Below are 17,032 nucleotides of genomic sequence, written 5' to 3'. Positions count from 1 at the left end.
GACAACCAATGAGATTCCGTTCTCAGCCTAGACTCGCCTTTGAACTTTCGCGATTGGTTGCTGATACAAAGGAAGTGTCCATATATGGATCACATAGCGTGATACAGGAAAAACAGAGCTTTCCAACGGTACTACAGTACACATTATATGTTTTGGACCACTGTCGCGGGAGTGCATGCAAAGTTAGAATGCTAACTTTTGCTGAATTTAGGAGAAATATACAGGCACGAGTAGACACAATATAATGAAATAAACACCTAAATGTGTAAATCAGACTTTTTTGTTGTAGTAGTGTGATAGAATACAGTGGGTCCCAGTTAAGAATTGACACTTCATTCACCATCAAGGTGATTCACGCAGCTGGGTGAAATGTATCTACAACTACAGCCGCTTGGGGGCAGCATAGTCCGCTGTGGCGTTCCACAGTCGAACCGGGCGGAGCATTCGACAGCAAGGGCTGTGATTGGCCGAGTTTTCAGTGCGTTTCTCTGTGTTTTTAGCAGCCCCTGCAACATGCTAGTCCACTGTAGCCTATAAGCTTTGTACATAATGTTAAACATTTTTTGATTCAGTGGCAAGATGTCTTGATTGTACAGTGCCTGTCTCTCAGTAATGTTTTAAAATGAGAGCTTCGTCAGCTGGCAGTAGGCTACTTTGTCGGCAGTCATGAGAAGTTCGCTTGCTAACAGAACATAAATATACTGCCCAGAAACCTCGTGAATAGTTCTGATTTGTTTTACTACACTAACGAGGTTAAATATAGCCTTTGCCTATAGCATCTCCTTAACAGTAATGTTAACAAAATGACAGCATTCATATGACAAAGGAAAACGAATTTGGTCACTCAAGACTGCCACAACCAGTGTAGGCTACAGTCCTACCCAATAGGCCTACTCGAAGCAGATAGCGTTGCCTGATGGTCGAGTGGGTTAATGCGTGTATTTCCAGAACAGGTCTGCAACTTTCAGGCAGTTCTGAGTTCGAATCTAGGCAGGAGCAGAGCCATATAAAGGCCTAGGCCTATTGTTATCATTTTTTGCAAGGTATTGCTCCTGGCAATACTTGTTTATAAGACGTTTGGTGATTAGTTGATAGTTGTTTTTGGGACACGTTAAACATTCTTTATAATGAGCGCATACGGGGAGTAAAACGACTGTCAAAAACATCGACACATCGAAACGTTAGTCAAAGTTTAATAATGTTCTGCACCTTTTACTAAAGAATAAAGAAAATTAAGAAGACATCTCAGCTGCACCGGCGTCTCTCCTCCTCTCTAAAATATCTGTCCTGGCCTGGTTGCACCAAATTGTCGCCAAACGACAGAAGCCCTCCTTCGTCTACCAAAAAGTGTTACTTTGTGCCCCGCGCTCCCCCACTGCTTGTGAAAGAAGGGGGTGGGGGAGGGGGGCTTAACGTGAAAAAGCTTAATGTCCCAAAACGTCAACAAGTCATAATGATAGGCTACAGGAAGTGGGGGGAGGGTATGGGATGACCAGAGCCGTGCTGTGCTATTCAAAAAGCATCTTCTATTGTCTTTCCAGGCGCACACAGCTCGTTACCATATAGCCTATCGAGTGCCTTAACAGATAGGCTCTGCTCTTCGCTTACAGCGAACTCAACCCCCTTGTTGCTTGCAGTTTGTTAAATAAAGCGATGCAGATTACATTATTTATTTCTGATTAATTGCGTCTTTTGATGTCTTTTGCAACATCTGCTTGTTAGGCTGGGCTACTGTCAATGTCATGTACAGGTAAATGTTCAACAATTGCTGGTGTAGGCCTACAGCTATAATCAATTAGGGACTGTTCGTTATTTATTTAAGGGGCTACCGGAGGAGTTTTGGGAGCGTTAGTCAAAAAAGATGTGACCCTCCCTCGCCAGCAAGATATCTTTCTATTACCCTCCAAAGTGATTGAGAAAAAACGCATGACCCTCCCCAGTCCCAACAATTTATTGATGCCTTCTGTAGGCTACTGGGTCAATTTGGGAGCTTGCATGCTACGACACCTTCCTTGAAATGCCTTGAAAAGGCTGTCGTTTGCACAATTTCACAAATAATCACCGGGACCGAAACAAACCTGTCAACTTTTCCCGGGATTATCGCGTATTTTAACTTTTTCCTCGCTGTCTTAGGAGGAGCTGCAGGGCCGTCGCAAGGGGGTGCGAGGCCCTGTGCGAACTTGACAGATGCATGGACTTACGTGCATGAAATCATGCGATAGCTTACTTTACACATAGCCAAGGCTACCGTCGGTGCATTTTAGTAGCCTAGTCTAATAAGCTACACCAGCTTGTCTTTAAGAGGGGAAATTGTATAGCCTATAACATTAGCTGAGTCACATATTTGGCCATATGGTGTTTATAATAGGCTACATCACGAAACCAAATAGTGTAACAAAGGCGAACACTATTCCTCCTAACAGGGGAAATTAATTGGGCATGAATCATTGTGCTTAACGGTATTTGTCAATGAGCAGAAACACACACGACATTCAAACTGTTGATAAGATGTGCACTATGGAAATTGGTCTGTAGGCATTGGACAAATAAATGACACTGACTTGCCATATCCCGACTCTGAAAAACCATTGTCTTGCTTTGCCGCAAACTTAGCAATGAAAGTTTGCAGGTAGCATAACGTCTTTTTCAATTCATAGAAGGGAGAGCCCAGTCTCTCCTGTGACATTGAGGTGCGCAAATAGTTTTTAATAGCCTGTTCAACTTCGAAAAGCTTCACCTGATGCCAGTCACTTAATTTCACGCAATTTCAAATTTCAGGAAGCTTCGTTCAATCTTTTTAAGTTTTAAGTGCAGTAGGCCCCTATATCTGCCCCCTTTGGAATTATATCTCGAGCCTATTATAAGGTCCAGTGCGTTATGTCCTGGGATTCGGACATGCTCAAAAAGAAAAGAAAAAACACTTTTTTTTATAGATGGTTATGAGGAGCAATATGAGTCTGAACTCCGTGTCATTCAGACTCAACCCTCTTGCTTTGATATCTTTTTCGTTGTCGTTTGAACGTCGGCAAGCAGGCATGTTGCGGTTGCAATTTAAGTGAAATTTCTACAGTAGGCCTACAACATGCAACATGCTTGTTAGGCTGGGCTACTGTCTTGTACAGGTAAATGTTCAACAATTGCTGGTGTGCAGACTATAATCAATTAGCTAAATCATTTGTCCAGCTGTTTAAAAAAAAAATTGTGCTACATTCAAATGCAAAAGGTGCTTTGATATATTTTTTGGGGCATTCTTAAAGGAGCTGTACTATTTTACAACAATTGCATCTACATTTTCATATTAGAATGTTTTGTCTGTTTAAGTGTAAGCTTAAACTACCGTGATCAATTTAAGTTCCCGTGCCCCCGCTGAAAGTCTCATGCGCTTATCGTTACACTATCAAATCTATAAGTAACTGTGACAAATAGGGTATAATATATATATAAACTCACGCTATTGTATTATCATATGTTTGGTAATGGCTCACTGCGTCATGGAAGCAGTTAAGTCAAGTCGCATCAAAAATAGTAGTGGCAGAACTCCCAAGTGACACCTTGTGGTTGTTTGTGTCAACTGCAGTTTGTGCCATTTCTGCTGAGAAAATGGGGTGCGTGATTCATGAAGGAACCCGTCCAAACTTAACTGGGACCCACTGTACATGCTAAGGTAACATACTCGCTCAAAATCTCAATCGACCACTGCATGAAAAAACAATGTTTTCACCTGCCGTGTCTCGCCTTAAACAACCAAAGCGGTCCAAAAACAATGAAAACAGTTCATACTTACAAGTCACACAGGGCGCAGTCATCTTGGATTTTGTATCAAACTGTTGTCCTTTGAGTTCCACCGAGCGGGAAAGTTCGCCGTCCAAGTAAAGGGGATGTGTTGGTGCGTGTCGCTAGGCAGCGTCCCGTCTTTCTCGTTGGATCTCCCACACGGGTAGATAATAGAACGCAGCATAAGTATCCAAATCGTTTAGATAGAAATTGTGTTGCCCAATCTCAATGGGAGAGTGTCGCTCAGCAACATTGCCTAAAAAGTTGTCCCGTGATTCAGGTAGAAAAAAATTCAATAATAAACAGCATAAATTGAAACAAGTCTTATAAATCACCCGTTACAGATAATGTACATGCTAACATATGTAGGGGAGTGTGTGTGTGTGTTCGGTGAGAGTATGATTGACTTCCAAATATAAGATATGCATATTAGGCTTAATTTGGGTGGGGAGGGGGGGGGGGGGGGGTCGTGCTCAGTGTCTCTCTCAGCCAAGGGATCCTTGGGCTGAAAAGGTTGAAAACCCCTGCTGTAGCCTAAAGTCTGTATCGAAGTCAAACTCATGCCTTTTCCCATTTCCACGGAGACTCTAACCCAGGGGTGTCCAAACTTTTTGACTCAAGGGCCACATTGGGTTTTGAAAATTGGCCGGCGGGCCACACAACAAAAAATAATGTGTCTGTATGTATATGGCTAGCCTATAGCCTATGGCTAGTGCTGTGCCTATGGCTCGTGGCCTCTCACAGTTTATAAGCGGGCCGGATCTATGATAAACTAATAAATGCTCAGCGGGCCAGATTAAAGTGCGTGGCGGGCCGCAGTTGGCCCGCGGGCCATAGTTTGGACACCCCTGCTCTAACCACAAGGCCTTTGAGCTGGTAAAAATGTGAATAGAACTTGTTATTTTTTCAATACTTCCTTTTAACTCAGTCCCAACAGAGTACACTATTAAAACAAGTTTAATCCAAAAAGTGGCCTTAACAGAATATTTGTGGCATATTTTCTGTATCACTTTTTGGAAACAGTGGCAATGAACATAGGACAGGAATGGCAGCCATCTTGAAAAATGGTTTCCATCCTGAATTTGAGTGGTTCATACCTTTTTCCAAAAGAGTGTTTTTTGTATTTCTGCCTCAATGTATGTTTGCATCACCATTTGAACAATTGAAATAATTAATATTCGACATTTCTTTAAAAATGGCGGCCATCTTGAATTTTTGAGGGACAAGCATCTTTTTCCATTAACATGTCCTTTAGAAAAATCTTGAAAAATGGCCACCATATTGAATTTTTGAGTGGCCAACACCTTTTTCCAAAATAATGGCCCTTAGAGAGTATCTGTGCCAAATTTCATGCTTCTATACCAAAGTGAACGATTGTTTTACTAATCTGCTGCACTAAATAGCTTTGTCCTCACTTTCAGACAAAAGTGTAATGCTTTATTTTTATGGAGAGAAGTACTGATAAGAATATTGATAAGAACTGATACTGATAAGCAGTGTGGGTATCAATAAAATCTTAACAATACCCATCCCTAATTGTGGTGTTGTGTTTTAATCGTGGGATCAAAGTTTAACAAATAGTTGGAATGATACTAATTGTATACAGACACCCAGATACTTTAAACATTTAGCTCCCAAAGCCAGCATGTAAATGACATATCTCCTAAAATGGTCCAGTATTCAAGTGTTTACGTGTTGTTATATCGTTATTGATATATGTGAGTTCTGATTATGGAAAATCATTTAACATTATTATATAATATATTATATAATGCACAAATAGGCTGACACCAGACATAATTTCACTGCATTTCTTACTTCCAGTAACTATATGCATGTGACAATAAACTTCCTTGTATCCTTGTATATATCATTAATATAATATTCTCTCAAGTTGATGTGATCTGCTTATGAGGTAATCAATGTGTAGAAGTGGTTTTAAGACTTACTCTTGCCTACCTCTCTCCAGCCATTTGGAAGCCCCAAAGGATGATACTACAGTGGTTTCTCAAATGATCGTCCCTGATGCTCTGGTGCCTGTATCAGCAGAAATGGAGAAAAAACATGTGCGCAAAGAGGACAATTGCACAAAGAGAGTGAAACCTGATGTAAGACCATCGTATTCCATACATTTTTCACATCATAATGACCAAATTGCACTCAAATAACCCCTCCTCACCTCAACCCATTTCAATGTGTGTGTCTTCTGTAGAGTCTTGACACTCCAAGCTCAACTAATGAAAATGGTAAGAAGCAGAATGCAACTTCAAAAAATAAACTTAATACATTTACAGCATTTGTTGTGGTGTGACTGTTGCCATCTGTTGGCAGTTGCAAGGTCATCAGAACAGCTTGATTCTGATGGACAAATTGAAGAGATATCCCCGCCAAAGAAAAGGAAATTGCTAGAGGGTACAAGGAGAGGTAGGTGAAGAGTTGATGTTAAATTCAAATTTTTTTCAGCGATTATGTGATTTTATATGCATATGCACTTTTATCATTTTAACAATCTAGCCAAGCTCCAAGTGAAACCAGCTGTGCCTGTACGGCGAATTTCTTCACAAAATGCCTCATCAGAAAAATCTGTTCTACCACTTTCCTCGACTGGGAGTTTCCTTGCACGCTGCTCTGGGTCTGGCCAGACTAACAACACACAATTGCCAGAATCATCATATAAGCCTCCATCAACGGCTAGTTTTGGGGTTGGAGAAGAATCTTCAGTTGTCCAGCAAAGCACTCCACCGGAAGTTATTCATGCAGTGACCAGGTGATTTAACAAAAGAGTTTCCTTATTTATTTTGTGTTTTATATTGTCTGTAAAGGAACACACCAGCTTTTGTGAAATTAACTCATTTGCTGTCTACCCTAGCCAGGGTAGAACCCAGGCGTACCTGTTGGCAAATCTGAATTTGCTCTGCAGGTCGGTCAGGAAAGGAGCCCATTCTGCCGTGCAAAGGCAAAAGGTCGTAACTTAATTTTTGTCGAAAATGAGTTATTGTCATTTTTGGGAATTTCAAGACCTCCTTTATCGTTGAGACAATTTCTTTTTTTTTTTTTCTTTTTTTTTAATAAGGGGTTATCTTAACAGTGATTGGCAAAAAGCCTAAGAGAAACCAAGTCAGAATGCTGTAATACCCAGTTACTGTTATTTTCTTCTGGTACTCTGCCTTTGTTTAGCCGTGCATCAAAGGGAAGTAACTGTAGCCTACTGCTTAATTTTACTAGCTAGGATGACGTAGCGTAGTATAGGTTTAGTTAGCCAACAAATACTAAACTGCTCCATATCATAAACAAAGCATTGTGTAGCATACCAGCCATACGCAATCGTATTTTTTTTCCTTTTTGCATAAAGCTGATTTATCACTCAGTGCCACCTGTAAAATGACAGCCCGGAGCCGCCCACTAGTTGCAGGAATGTGGACTTTTAATGCCATGACAAACCTCCCTAGCCAGAGACTTTCTAATGAGGAGACACAGCACTCAAAAAATCCTTCATAGAAATGCATGGGGCTAGTTTGTAACGCCGTTGTCTACACATATCCCACCCCTTCCTCGGCAAAACGTCGACATGTGAATACATTGAGCCAATCATGTGGTGTGATGTGAATACATTGAGCCAATCATATGGTGTGTTGTGAAGGCATCGTGCCAATCATGTGTTGTGAACTCGCCGTTGGAACAAGATTGGTGTCGTGAAGCCTTGCGCACGCGCATTTCTGCCGAATAGGATGCCCGATGAGTGCCCAAAAAGCGTTGCAATATGGCCGCCGAGTGGAGGGACTTGCCTAAAAGGACTTTGGCCTAGCATAATCACTCATTGGCAAAGCTCAACAACAGCTCACAATTAAATACATATCCTACCTGTTCTTGTAACCCTAAGATACCCGTAATCCATTGCAATAAACATCATTTGAGATGTTTAAACACCCGTTTTGAGCATTAATCCTTACTCCTGTTCACACTGAAGCACTCCACTATCAACAAATCATCCTCTTTTAGGCAAGGCTAAGTTACCTCCATTCCATTCCATGCAAAGCGTCGGTGAAACATGGCAAAAGAACATAATTTTTGGTGTCGGCTAATCCATCAACTGTGCAGCAGTTGTGTAACTGTGGAGCAGTTTGGTATTATAGCATAATTTAACCCTTGATTAACCTATCTGGTCAAATTTAACTTTGATTAATTAAATGGGCTAGCTTATTGGTCAAATCAAATGTTTTCTTTATACCTTATAATATTATTTCCTAGAAATATTGAGTATAGATAAAATGTTGTTGCTGTTGTTTATTATTATTATTATTATTATTATTATTATTATTATTATTATTATTATTATTATTTTCCATATTCATTTCAGTCACTTTTAGGCAAGTCCCTCCACTCGGCTGCCATATTGCAATGCATTTTGGGCACTTATCAGGCATCTATTTCGGGCAGAACTGCGCATGCGTAAGGCACGACACAACCTCGCTCCAGCTGCGAGATCACAACACATGATTGGCACAATGTATTCATTACATACCATATGATTGGCACGATGTACTCACATGTCAACTTTTGGCGGCAGAAGGGGTGGAATATATGTTAGACGAACCCCATACAGAGCTGCCCATGGGAGATTCTTTGAGTGCTGTGTGTCCTCATTAGAAAGTCTCTGGCTGGGTACATCAGCTATATTGATTATATGGAGGTTTCTGCCTTGTCTTGGCACTATTTGTTGACAGATGACACAAAGGCAGAGTACAGTAACTTCCAAATAAGGGTCAAAGGACAAGTTTGAGCCCAATATTTTTTTATGTACAGACATCTCTTCATTAAAACATGTAATAGCCATATTTCCAGTACCCTACCTATAATAATACATTTGGCTAGACAACAAAGAAACTTTAAAGTCATTTTTCTTAGTTTCACACTCTGGTGAGTTAAGGTCTTTTGCCTTTGTATGGCAGCATTGATGTCCATTTCTATATCACCAAAACTCCATTGTAAGGGGAGTTTTAAGGGGAGGGGAGTTTTAAGTTATTACTGCAGTGGGTAGGAATGACCGTCTATAACAGTCCTTAATGTTGAAGCAGTCTCCAGCTGAAAACACTCTCCAAATGCTGAAATGAACATAAAGGGGCAATAAGAAATGGAAATATGGATTACGCCATAGCCAGGCATTATAAAGAGAAGAACCATGGGCCAGCCACCACACTTAAATTCATTGGCATAGAACGAGTGAAACCCAGCCCAAGAGGGGTTAACTTGATTAAACAACTGTTACAGAGAGAGGCATATTGGATACATGAATTAAATACAGTAGAACCCCATGGCCTCAATGAATTACAGGATATGTATCAGTGTAATGATTGATATTGCATTAATATTGATTAATAATGGTTAATAAAGTAAATCAATGGTACTACAGTGGGCAGTGCTTCGACTTGCCCAGCTTCCCTTGCGGTCCGCGTGCGGGATCACGCAGCATCACGCGACTTTAATTTGTATTTTTCCAATGACGCTGCAACGACGCTGCAACAACCGGCAAAGGTCACTACAGACTTTAGCAGACTGGTTTAGAAATAATTTAATAGCCAGAAACATGCCTGCCCTGCCCTAATAAAGAAATATTTGGTTAACGGCGAGTGAATCCCGTTTGCAGCCGTAGAAGAAACGCAGGACAAATTAAACATTCTGGTTTTCTCCGAGTGCAACGATGATAGACAGACATCATTTGGACAAAATATAGAGCATATTAACCTCCGTTGCTCAGCCAAATGCCTTCCTGTTACGTCCTGTTATCACGGAGTTACAGGCGATAAACGATTTTTGATGGTCACAAGTTTACTTCATTAGCGTTTATTTTTTTGATTTTTAAAGAGTGTTTTTCATTTAAAGGCTTGACTTCGTGCTTATTCAGAAGAGCATTTAGTGCTCTCCCCAATCCCAGACGTTCACATTGCATGTTTGTTTGTAATGGATGCAACCGCGAGATACGCTTGTCATAGGCACCGATACCGTGGGTGCTCCGTCTCTCGGGCACCCACTGAAAACATCGAGCACCCACGTGTGCCAGCTTACAGTCCCAGCTAAATTTACATTAATTTAAAACCAAACATTGCAGTTTATGTTAAATTCAGCATCTCTCATAATGTGATTGGATATGTTGCTGTCAATTGCCTACTCCATATACTAACCAGCAATGAGAGCGTCTCTCGTATGAAAATTCCTGACACTCATATCATTTTAAAAGTAGTCTGACAAAGCTTATTGTTTTGTGACACAGCTAAACACTACCTCATAGAACGTCTATAACATAGCCTAGGTGGTCGCAACTCACAAAAGTAAAGCAGATAGAAACAACTCACGCAAATCTAGCCTACAACACGCAGACAGCTTCATGCGCAGGGGAGAGAGCGTGCGCGCGCACAGGTGCTTTATGATTGTTGGCTTCTGGTGGTGTCTTGCTAATTCACTGAACTGCATTAGGTGACACAAATGGTATTGCCTTTATCTTATAACTCCTTGTCTGAGCGACTACCAGGCCTATGGTTTTTAAGTCAGATGTTCCCTGACAAAGACATTCGAAAATTAAGAATGTTTATTGACTTGAAGAATACACTAATATTTGCAAACTCCCTTCATTCAACCCTTGAAGTCATCGCGGTCTGGTGCGCTATGTAGATCGTTTCTCGTACCATTTAATTTAATTTCTCAGAATTTAGGTCTACTAGGCCTACAATAACGTCATCACCAAATACATCTTTTATTTTTAGTTGATCAACCACAAAGAGTAGCATAGGCCTACTGTGCACAGTGCACTGACGACTGTAGCAGCCCAAGGTAACCAGTTGTTGTAGATGAGAGGCAACCCCTTGTTTCAGATAGCCTGGACAACATGTTACCTTGGTGTTGCCTACGTTATTAATTAATGGTAGCCTACAATAGTTAATTGATTCGCGTAACATATTAGTTGGCTCAAAGAGTAGGGAATAGGGATGTAACGATATGTAAATTAAACCTCACGGTTCATAGTGACCAAAATGATCAAGGTTTTCGGTATTATCACGGTATTTCTAAAAGTGTGTTCAATATGTTCAGAAAGCACTGATAGGCCTACACAAGCTGAAATAGTTTCAAAAAGTGTCCTGTTCACTTTTTTCTTCATGTTTAATTGGCTATGTGCTTATAGCTTAACTTACCCTACCATAACTTGGGAGTTTGCTCCCAAAAAAGTGAGTGTTCAAAATAAAACCTTAGGCAACTGTATTCTCCTGATAACGTGAGTGGAATGGATTTAATGTGGACGTGAACATAAAGACGCAGAGTGGCTACATGATACAGTGCACATTTTGCAGTGAAAAAGTTCCGCCTTTTAAAATCAGGTGTAGCCTAATCCGAATCGTAGTTAAAACCATCAATTAGACAGCAGAATCAGTAGGGTACCAGTTTTGTTCCATTGTACCAGGCCTACTATATGTCAAAAGCAGGCTCGGATGAAGCTGGGAAGGATTAAACACGCGGTTTTTATCGCGGTTTACCATTATACCGGTAATCGTTACATCCCTAGTAGGGAATCAGGATGGAGAGTCTCATGCATGTGTTGCTTTTGCGGGATCGAATCCAGTTTAATGCTAGTTTTCAATACATATATTTTTTTACATTTCTTTTGTCCGAGTGGCTGTAATGTAGCGACTTCAAACCGCCTAAAACAGGGGTCGGCAACCCGTGGCTCCGGAGCCGCATGCGGCTCTTTGATCCCTCTGATGCGGCTCAGCTTTTGAAAATAATAATGAGTAGGCCTATTTAATTAAAATGTATTTTATTTTAGTGTGTAAGTCTATCTGAGTAATTTATATAACTTCCCACCTCCCTTGACTCCGTAGCCTGCACAATATTGTTACATTCGTGGTTCGTTGCCATGTCAATATCAAACAAAATCACCGATTTCCCTCCATTTCAGTCAACAAGAACACTCACTTTAATTGGCAAAGTTTCCATCCGAAGACTGATTCTGAAAACGCGAAATTATCTGCCTGTTATATATCGCACACTGCAACAAGTTAGTATTGCTGTGTTAACCCTATTCCACTTGCATGTGAGAAATCTTTCTCGCATATGAAAAATATAAAGACAAACCTGCGCTCACGTTTAAGGGCAATTCCGCGCAAAATTGTCACATCCATAATGCCAACACAATGCCATGGTAGGCTATTTAGTTGGCGTTATGGATATATGACAGTTTTGCGTGGAGTTGCCCTTAAATGATGACAGCCTCAATTCTTGCATGAAACTTCACCTCACGTACGAGCCAGCCAGGCTCCAAGGCCATGTTCAATTTCACCATTGACATGTAAATGAAAGTTGAGTGTTGTGTTGTGAACTATGATGTTACTTTGCATACCAAAGGACACTGGGAAAATAGGGGGTGGTGTTTAGTCTACATGGGAAGCCTAAGGCCTATACTTCTGTCATTCTACTTTACATTTCAAGTTACTTGCACATTACTTTTAAAACTAGTAGAAAATGTATTAAAAAATCCTCTGTTGAATTAAAGTAACTGTACGTTAAATATCCAAACTTTTTCTTGTAACCGTCTTTATGTGGCTCTTCTGACCTAAAACAACTTGTTTGTGAATGTCTGACAACTGCTGCAGCGCATGCCCGTGCAAGGAAACCAGTAGGTGGAGAAACCAGAAGGCACACAACACCAGAACAATTTTAAGGCTATTTTGCATAGGCTACTCAATGCTGCTATTTCACACACATTATAGCGACCCCCACTCACCGGGGTTAGGTGGAAGGTGTTAATAGACGATTGGCGTAGCCTACAGTGGACTAGGGCTGTCAAAATTGCTCAAAAATTACGTTCGAATATCCCCTCTAAAATAAACACATGTATTCTAATATATTGGAATATCTAGGCTATATTATTTGCGCATTATGTCAGTGACGCGAATCATGTCATCTGTTTTTAAGTTTTTGTATGGTTATTGCTTGACAGGGGGGATCCCAAGCAGCTTTCAGCCATAAGGCATTTCCTAATTCACCCTGATATTCAAAATGTTCAAACTATTTCGGCATAGCCTATAAGCAGTTTAATTAAATGTAATGTTAGTTGTAAACAAACGGGCTACTTGGTGAGGCTTGGCCTCACAGATGCGCTCGTGCCTTAAATGGCAATAAAAATCTTAACGATAGGCCTATTAACTGACCGCCCGATTCACATTGGCTGGGGGGCAGGGGGGGCCATCAGACATTTGTTCCCAAGGGTCTATGAATTGTTAATCCACGCAAACCACAGGCCTTTTTTTTTGGGCAAGCCTGCATTCGAGGCAGGCCTTCTGTTGAATATAAGTTTATATAAATCCTGCGCTAACAGTAATCCTCCTACCCCCCGCTACCACAGCTGTGGATAGTGTGGCATGCTCACGCTTTATATCTCCTTCTTTCAAACTAGGCCTATAGCCCAACCATTTACGTCTTCAAAAAATAACAACTTGCCATAAGAACTTGCCTTCATATCTTTTGGCTTCATTCAGCATTTTGTTCTTCCACTGGAAATGACTCTTCTACATTTGCTGCCTGCTGCATCCTTTCTGTTTGTATTGTTTAGAAAATGTTTGACGTCTTGAGTTAATGCATTAAACATTGTTTGCTGGTAACCAGCCACAAATAGCCTACAGATTCTTGCGTGCGTACATTCTCTATTCTCTCCAAAATGTGCCCGTTCTATAGGCTGGCCAAGTGCGTAATTCTGCGGCATAAAGCAGATGTATTTGTTCATTGTACAGAAAAATAAAAATAACCTGTCAAGCAGTCAATTGACTACATTGCAGTCAATAAGTAGGGCAAATTACGAAACCAAAACGTGGGTCATAGTTGTCTAACCCTCTGCTGTGAGGCCAAACCCATGAACAAAGACGCATTGATATCTGCAATAGAGTTTTTTTTGGCGAAACAAGCTCACAGCCGAACGAGTCATAGCACTGAAGGGAGAGGCAACTGGCATGTGATCTCCCCACGGACCAATGGGATGTACAAGTTTTCTCTTGTGCCAACAATATTTAATCCAGTGTTTTGTCAAGTTGCAAAATGCTATTCGTTTTAACAAATTTTTATGATAGTATGATGTACTTTTTGTATAGGGTACTATCTTAATTGCTTTATACTCAATACTTGACCAATGGCTATTGCATCTGTCTATTGAAAGTGAGAATGTGGCATGTGATCTACTGTGTAGGCTTCATAAAATAAAATAAACAGATTGCTAATGGCCTACAAGCTGATCTGGGGTGCGTTTCCCGTACAACTACAGAGGTTAGCTTTTTACTAACAGGATGCATCATTCAACTAACCAACATGAAAAATAAAAATGTCAAGCAGTCAATTGACTACATTGCAGTCAAGAAGTAGGGCAAATTAATTTACGAAACCAAAACGTGGGTCATAGTTGTCTAAGCCTCTATAGCGTAGCCTGTTAAAAACGTCCCAGAAGCCTACCCAAGGCTACAGATTAATTCTGAACAGTTATTTCTCTACTGGCTCAATTATCACACCACTGTTTTGATTTACGTAGTTGCGTTACCCCAACACTGACAATAATGTAGACAGCAAATTTCGATTTCGATTTTCGTTACCGCCGTGTAGTCAAGCCTTAAGCCATACTCAAGTAGCCTAAATCGAGCTATTTCAGAAGGGGCGGCAGGCAGAGCGATGTACAGTGGCAGAGCGACGCACAGTGGCTGAAAGTGGTACTAAAGCTTCACGCAGCTTCACGCCTCGTAATGCGCGACTGAAGTGGCCATTTGAAACCGATGCCCACTGTATATAGTGTTATACCATAGTGAGGGAAGGGAAGAGAGGAGAAGGCCATGACAGCACTATGCTATAGCAGCATAACTAAGGCATGGTGAAGGGTAGTCGACACCAGCGCAGGTATGGTCAGTGACCACCATCGCACGCATAATAATAATAATAATAATAAAGCTTTATTTGTATAGCACCTTTCATACACAGAATGCAGCTCAAAGTGCTTTACATTTGAAGCATGTAACACAATAGTAGTCAGTCAGTCATTATCAATCACTTTTCTTTGCTGTTTATGATATGCTCAGCAACATATCAAAAATATAGAAAATGACGTCATAAGACTGGCAGCCTTAACCCTCTTACCCCCCACAAGCACGCCATATGGCAACTGTGGCAAGGAAAAACTCCCATATTCCAGGAAGAAACCTTGAGCAGAACCTGACTTAATAGGGGGAGCCCATCTGCTTCTGGCTGGCTGCGCCCTCCAATAGTAGCAGATGTAGAATAATCTGAAAATGTAGTCTACAGGATAAGATGAGTTAACTAAAAGCTTTCCTGTACAGGTATGTTTTCAGATCTTTTTTAAAAATATTTACTGAACTCGCCTGCTTGATGTACAGAGGCAGGGTGTTCCATAGTTTGGGGGCATAATGGATAAACGCAGCTTCTCCACTTTGTTTGTGGAGCACTTTGGGTACGATTAAAAGATTAGAATTGGATGATCTAAGTTTCCTTTGTGGTTGATAAGATATTAAAAGCTCAGAGATATATGAAGGTGCTATGCCATTCAGAGCTTTGTAAGTAATTAACATAACCTTAAAATCAATTCTATAGGAAATAGGGAGCCAGTGCAGTTCAGCCAACACAGGGGTTCTCTCTTCTTAGTCTTAGTTAAGAGTCTAGCCGCAGAGTTCTGTATGAGTGCCAATTTCTTTAGATGTTTTTTGGGAAGACCAGTGAAAAGTGCATTGCAGTAGTCTAACCTGCTAGTGATAAAGGCGTGAATTAGTTTTTCTGCATCTTGTTGAGTTAAAAAGGGCCGCACTTTGGCAATGTTTCTCAAGTGGAAATAGGCTGTCTGAGTAACTTTACTGATATGGGGCTTAAAACTTAACTCTGCATCTAAGATGACACCGAGGCTTGTTACTTTTGGTTTGACCTGGTGTGCCAAGTTCCCCAGATTACTAAGAATAATATCTCGCTTTAGTTTTGGTCCAACCAGAAGTACCTCTGTTTTGTCATCATTTAGTTTCAAAAAGTTTTTGCTCATCCACTGATTAATGGAGGTTAGGCATGCAGTGAGGGAGCAAAGGCCATCTGGGTTAGTTGGCTCAACAGAAAGATACAATTGGGTATCATCTGCGTAGCTGTGGAAGTTTACATTATGTTGACTTATGACGTTTCCCAATGGAAGCATATATAGAGAAAATAGCAGGGGACCAAGGCAGCTCCCCTGGGCCACACCAAAAGGCAAGTCATGTTTTTCAGATACATGATCTCCTAGACTGATATAAAAATCTCTGCCAGTAATGTAGGTTTGAAACCAGTTTAGAGCATTATCAGAGAGACCCACCCACTTCGCAAGGCGGTGAATTAGGATGCTATGATCAATGGTGTCAAATGCCGCACTCAAATCCAGAAGAATAAGGATTGAGACTTTGTTTGAGTCGGTAGCTAGTCTGAGATCATTGACTATTTTTACTAGAGCCGTTTCTGTGCTGTGATTTGATCTAAAACCTGATTGGAATTTTTCAAGGATACTGTTTTCGTTGAGGAAGGTATTTAACTGATTACAAACAACTTTTTCAAGTACTTTGCTCAAAAACGATAGATTTGATATAGGCCTGTAGTTGCTCAGATTGGTATGGTCAAGATTTGACTTTTTAAGTAAAGGTTTCACAACAGCGGTTTTAAAAGCAGTTGGAAATATACCTGTTTCTAATGAGGTATTTATTACCTTGAGAAAAAAGGGAGCTAAGCCATCATATACTTTTTTGAGGAATGTAGTAGGGATTGGATCTAAAACACATGTTGAGGAGCCGGTTTGAGTTATAATTTTACCAAGCTCAGATTGAGTAATAGTGCTAAAGGACCTTAATTTTGGGGGGCTGTTTTTGGGTGTACTATCAAACATATTACTTGTGTTACCAATAGCCTCCCTTATAGAAATGACTTTGTTTTTGAAGAAGTCTGCAAATTCTTCGCATCTTAGAGAGGATGCCTGACTGAGTGTATCAAAAGGTGTTTGATGCAATAGCCTATCAATGGTAGAGAACAACACCCTAGAGTTTCCACTGTTTTCAGCAATTACCTTAGAGAAGTGGTTCCTCCTCTCATTCCGAATAGCTCTATTATAATTTGCAATTTTTTCTTTTAGAATGGCACGGTGAACCTGTAACTTAGTTTTTCTCCATGTTCTCTCAGCTTTCCTACATGATCTTTTTAGATCATGGATATTTTCGTT

General features: G+C 40.6%; 1 protein-coding gene across 4 annotated transcripts in view; it reads left to right on the top strand.

Annotated features, from left to right (window-relative positions):
* The window catches only part of LOC121679631 (transcription factor TFIIIB component B'' homolog), a 198,423-nt gene that overhangs the window by 140,129 nt on the left and 41,262 nt on the right, over positions 1-17,032 (top strand). For all 4 annotated transcript variants that reach the window (XM_042058534.1, XM_042058535.1, XM_042058533.1 and 1 more), the window contains 4 exons: positions 5,744-5,882; positions 5,987-6,020; positions 6,106-6,198; positions 6,289-6,541. In XM_042058534.1, coding sequence (XP_041914468.1) covers positions 5,744-5,882; positions 5,987-6,020; positions 6,106-6,198; positions 6,289-6,541 — 519 coding nt within the window. The remainder of the gene's footprint in view (positions 1-5,743; positions 5,883-5,986; positions 6,021-6,105; positions 6,199-6,288; positions 6,542-17,032) is intronic.

The sequence above is a fragment of the Alosa sapidissima genome, chromosome 13, assembly GCF_018492685.1.
Source record: "Alosa sapidissima isolate fAloSap1 chromosome 13, fAloSap1.pri, whole genome shotgun sequence".
NCBI classification, from domain to species: domain Eukaryota; kingdom Metazoa; phylum Chordata; class Actinopteri; order Clupeiformes; family Clupeidae; genus Alosa; species Alosa sapidissima.
This window is presented reverse-complemented; position numbering and strand designations above follow the sequence as displayed.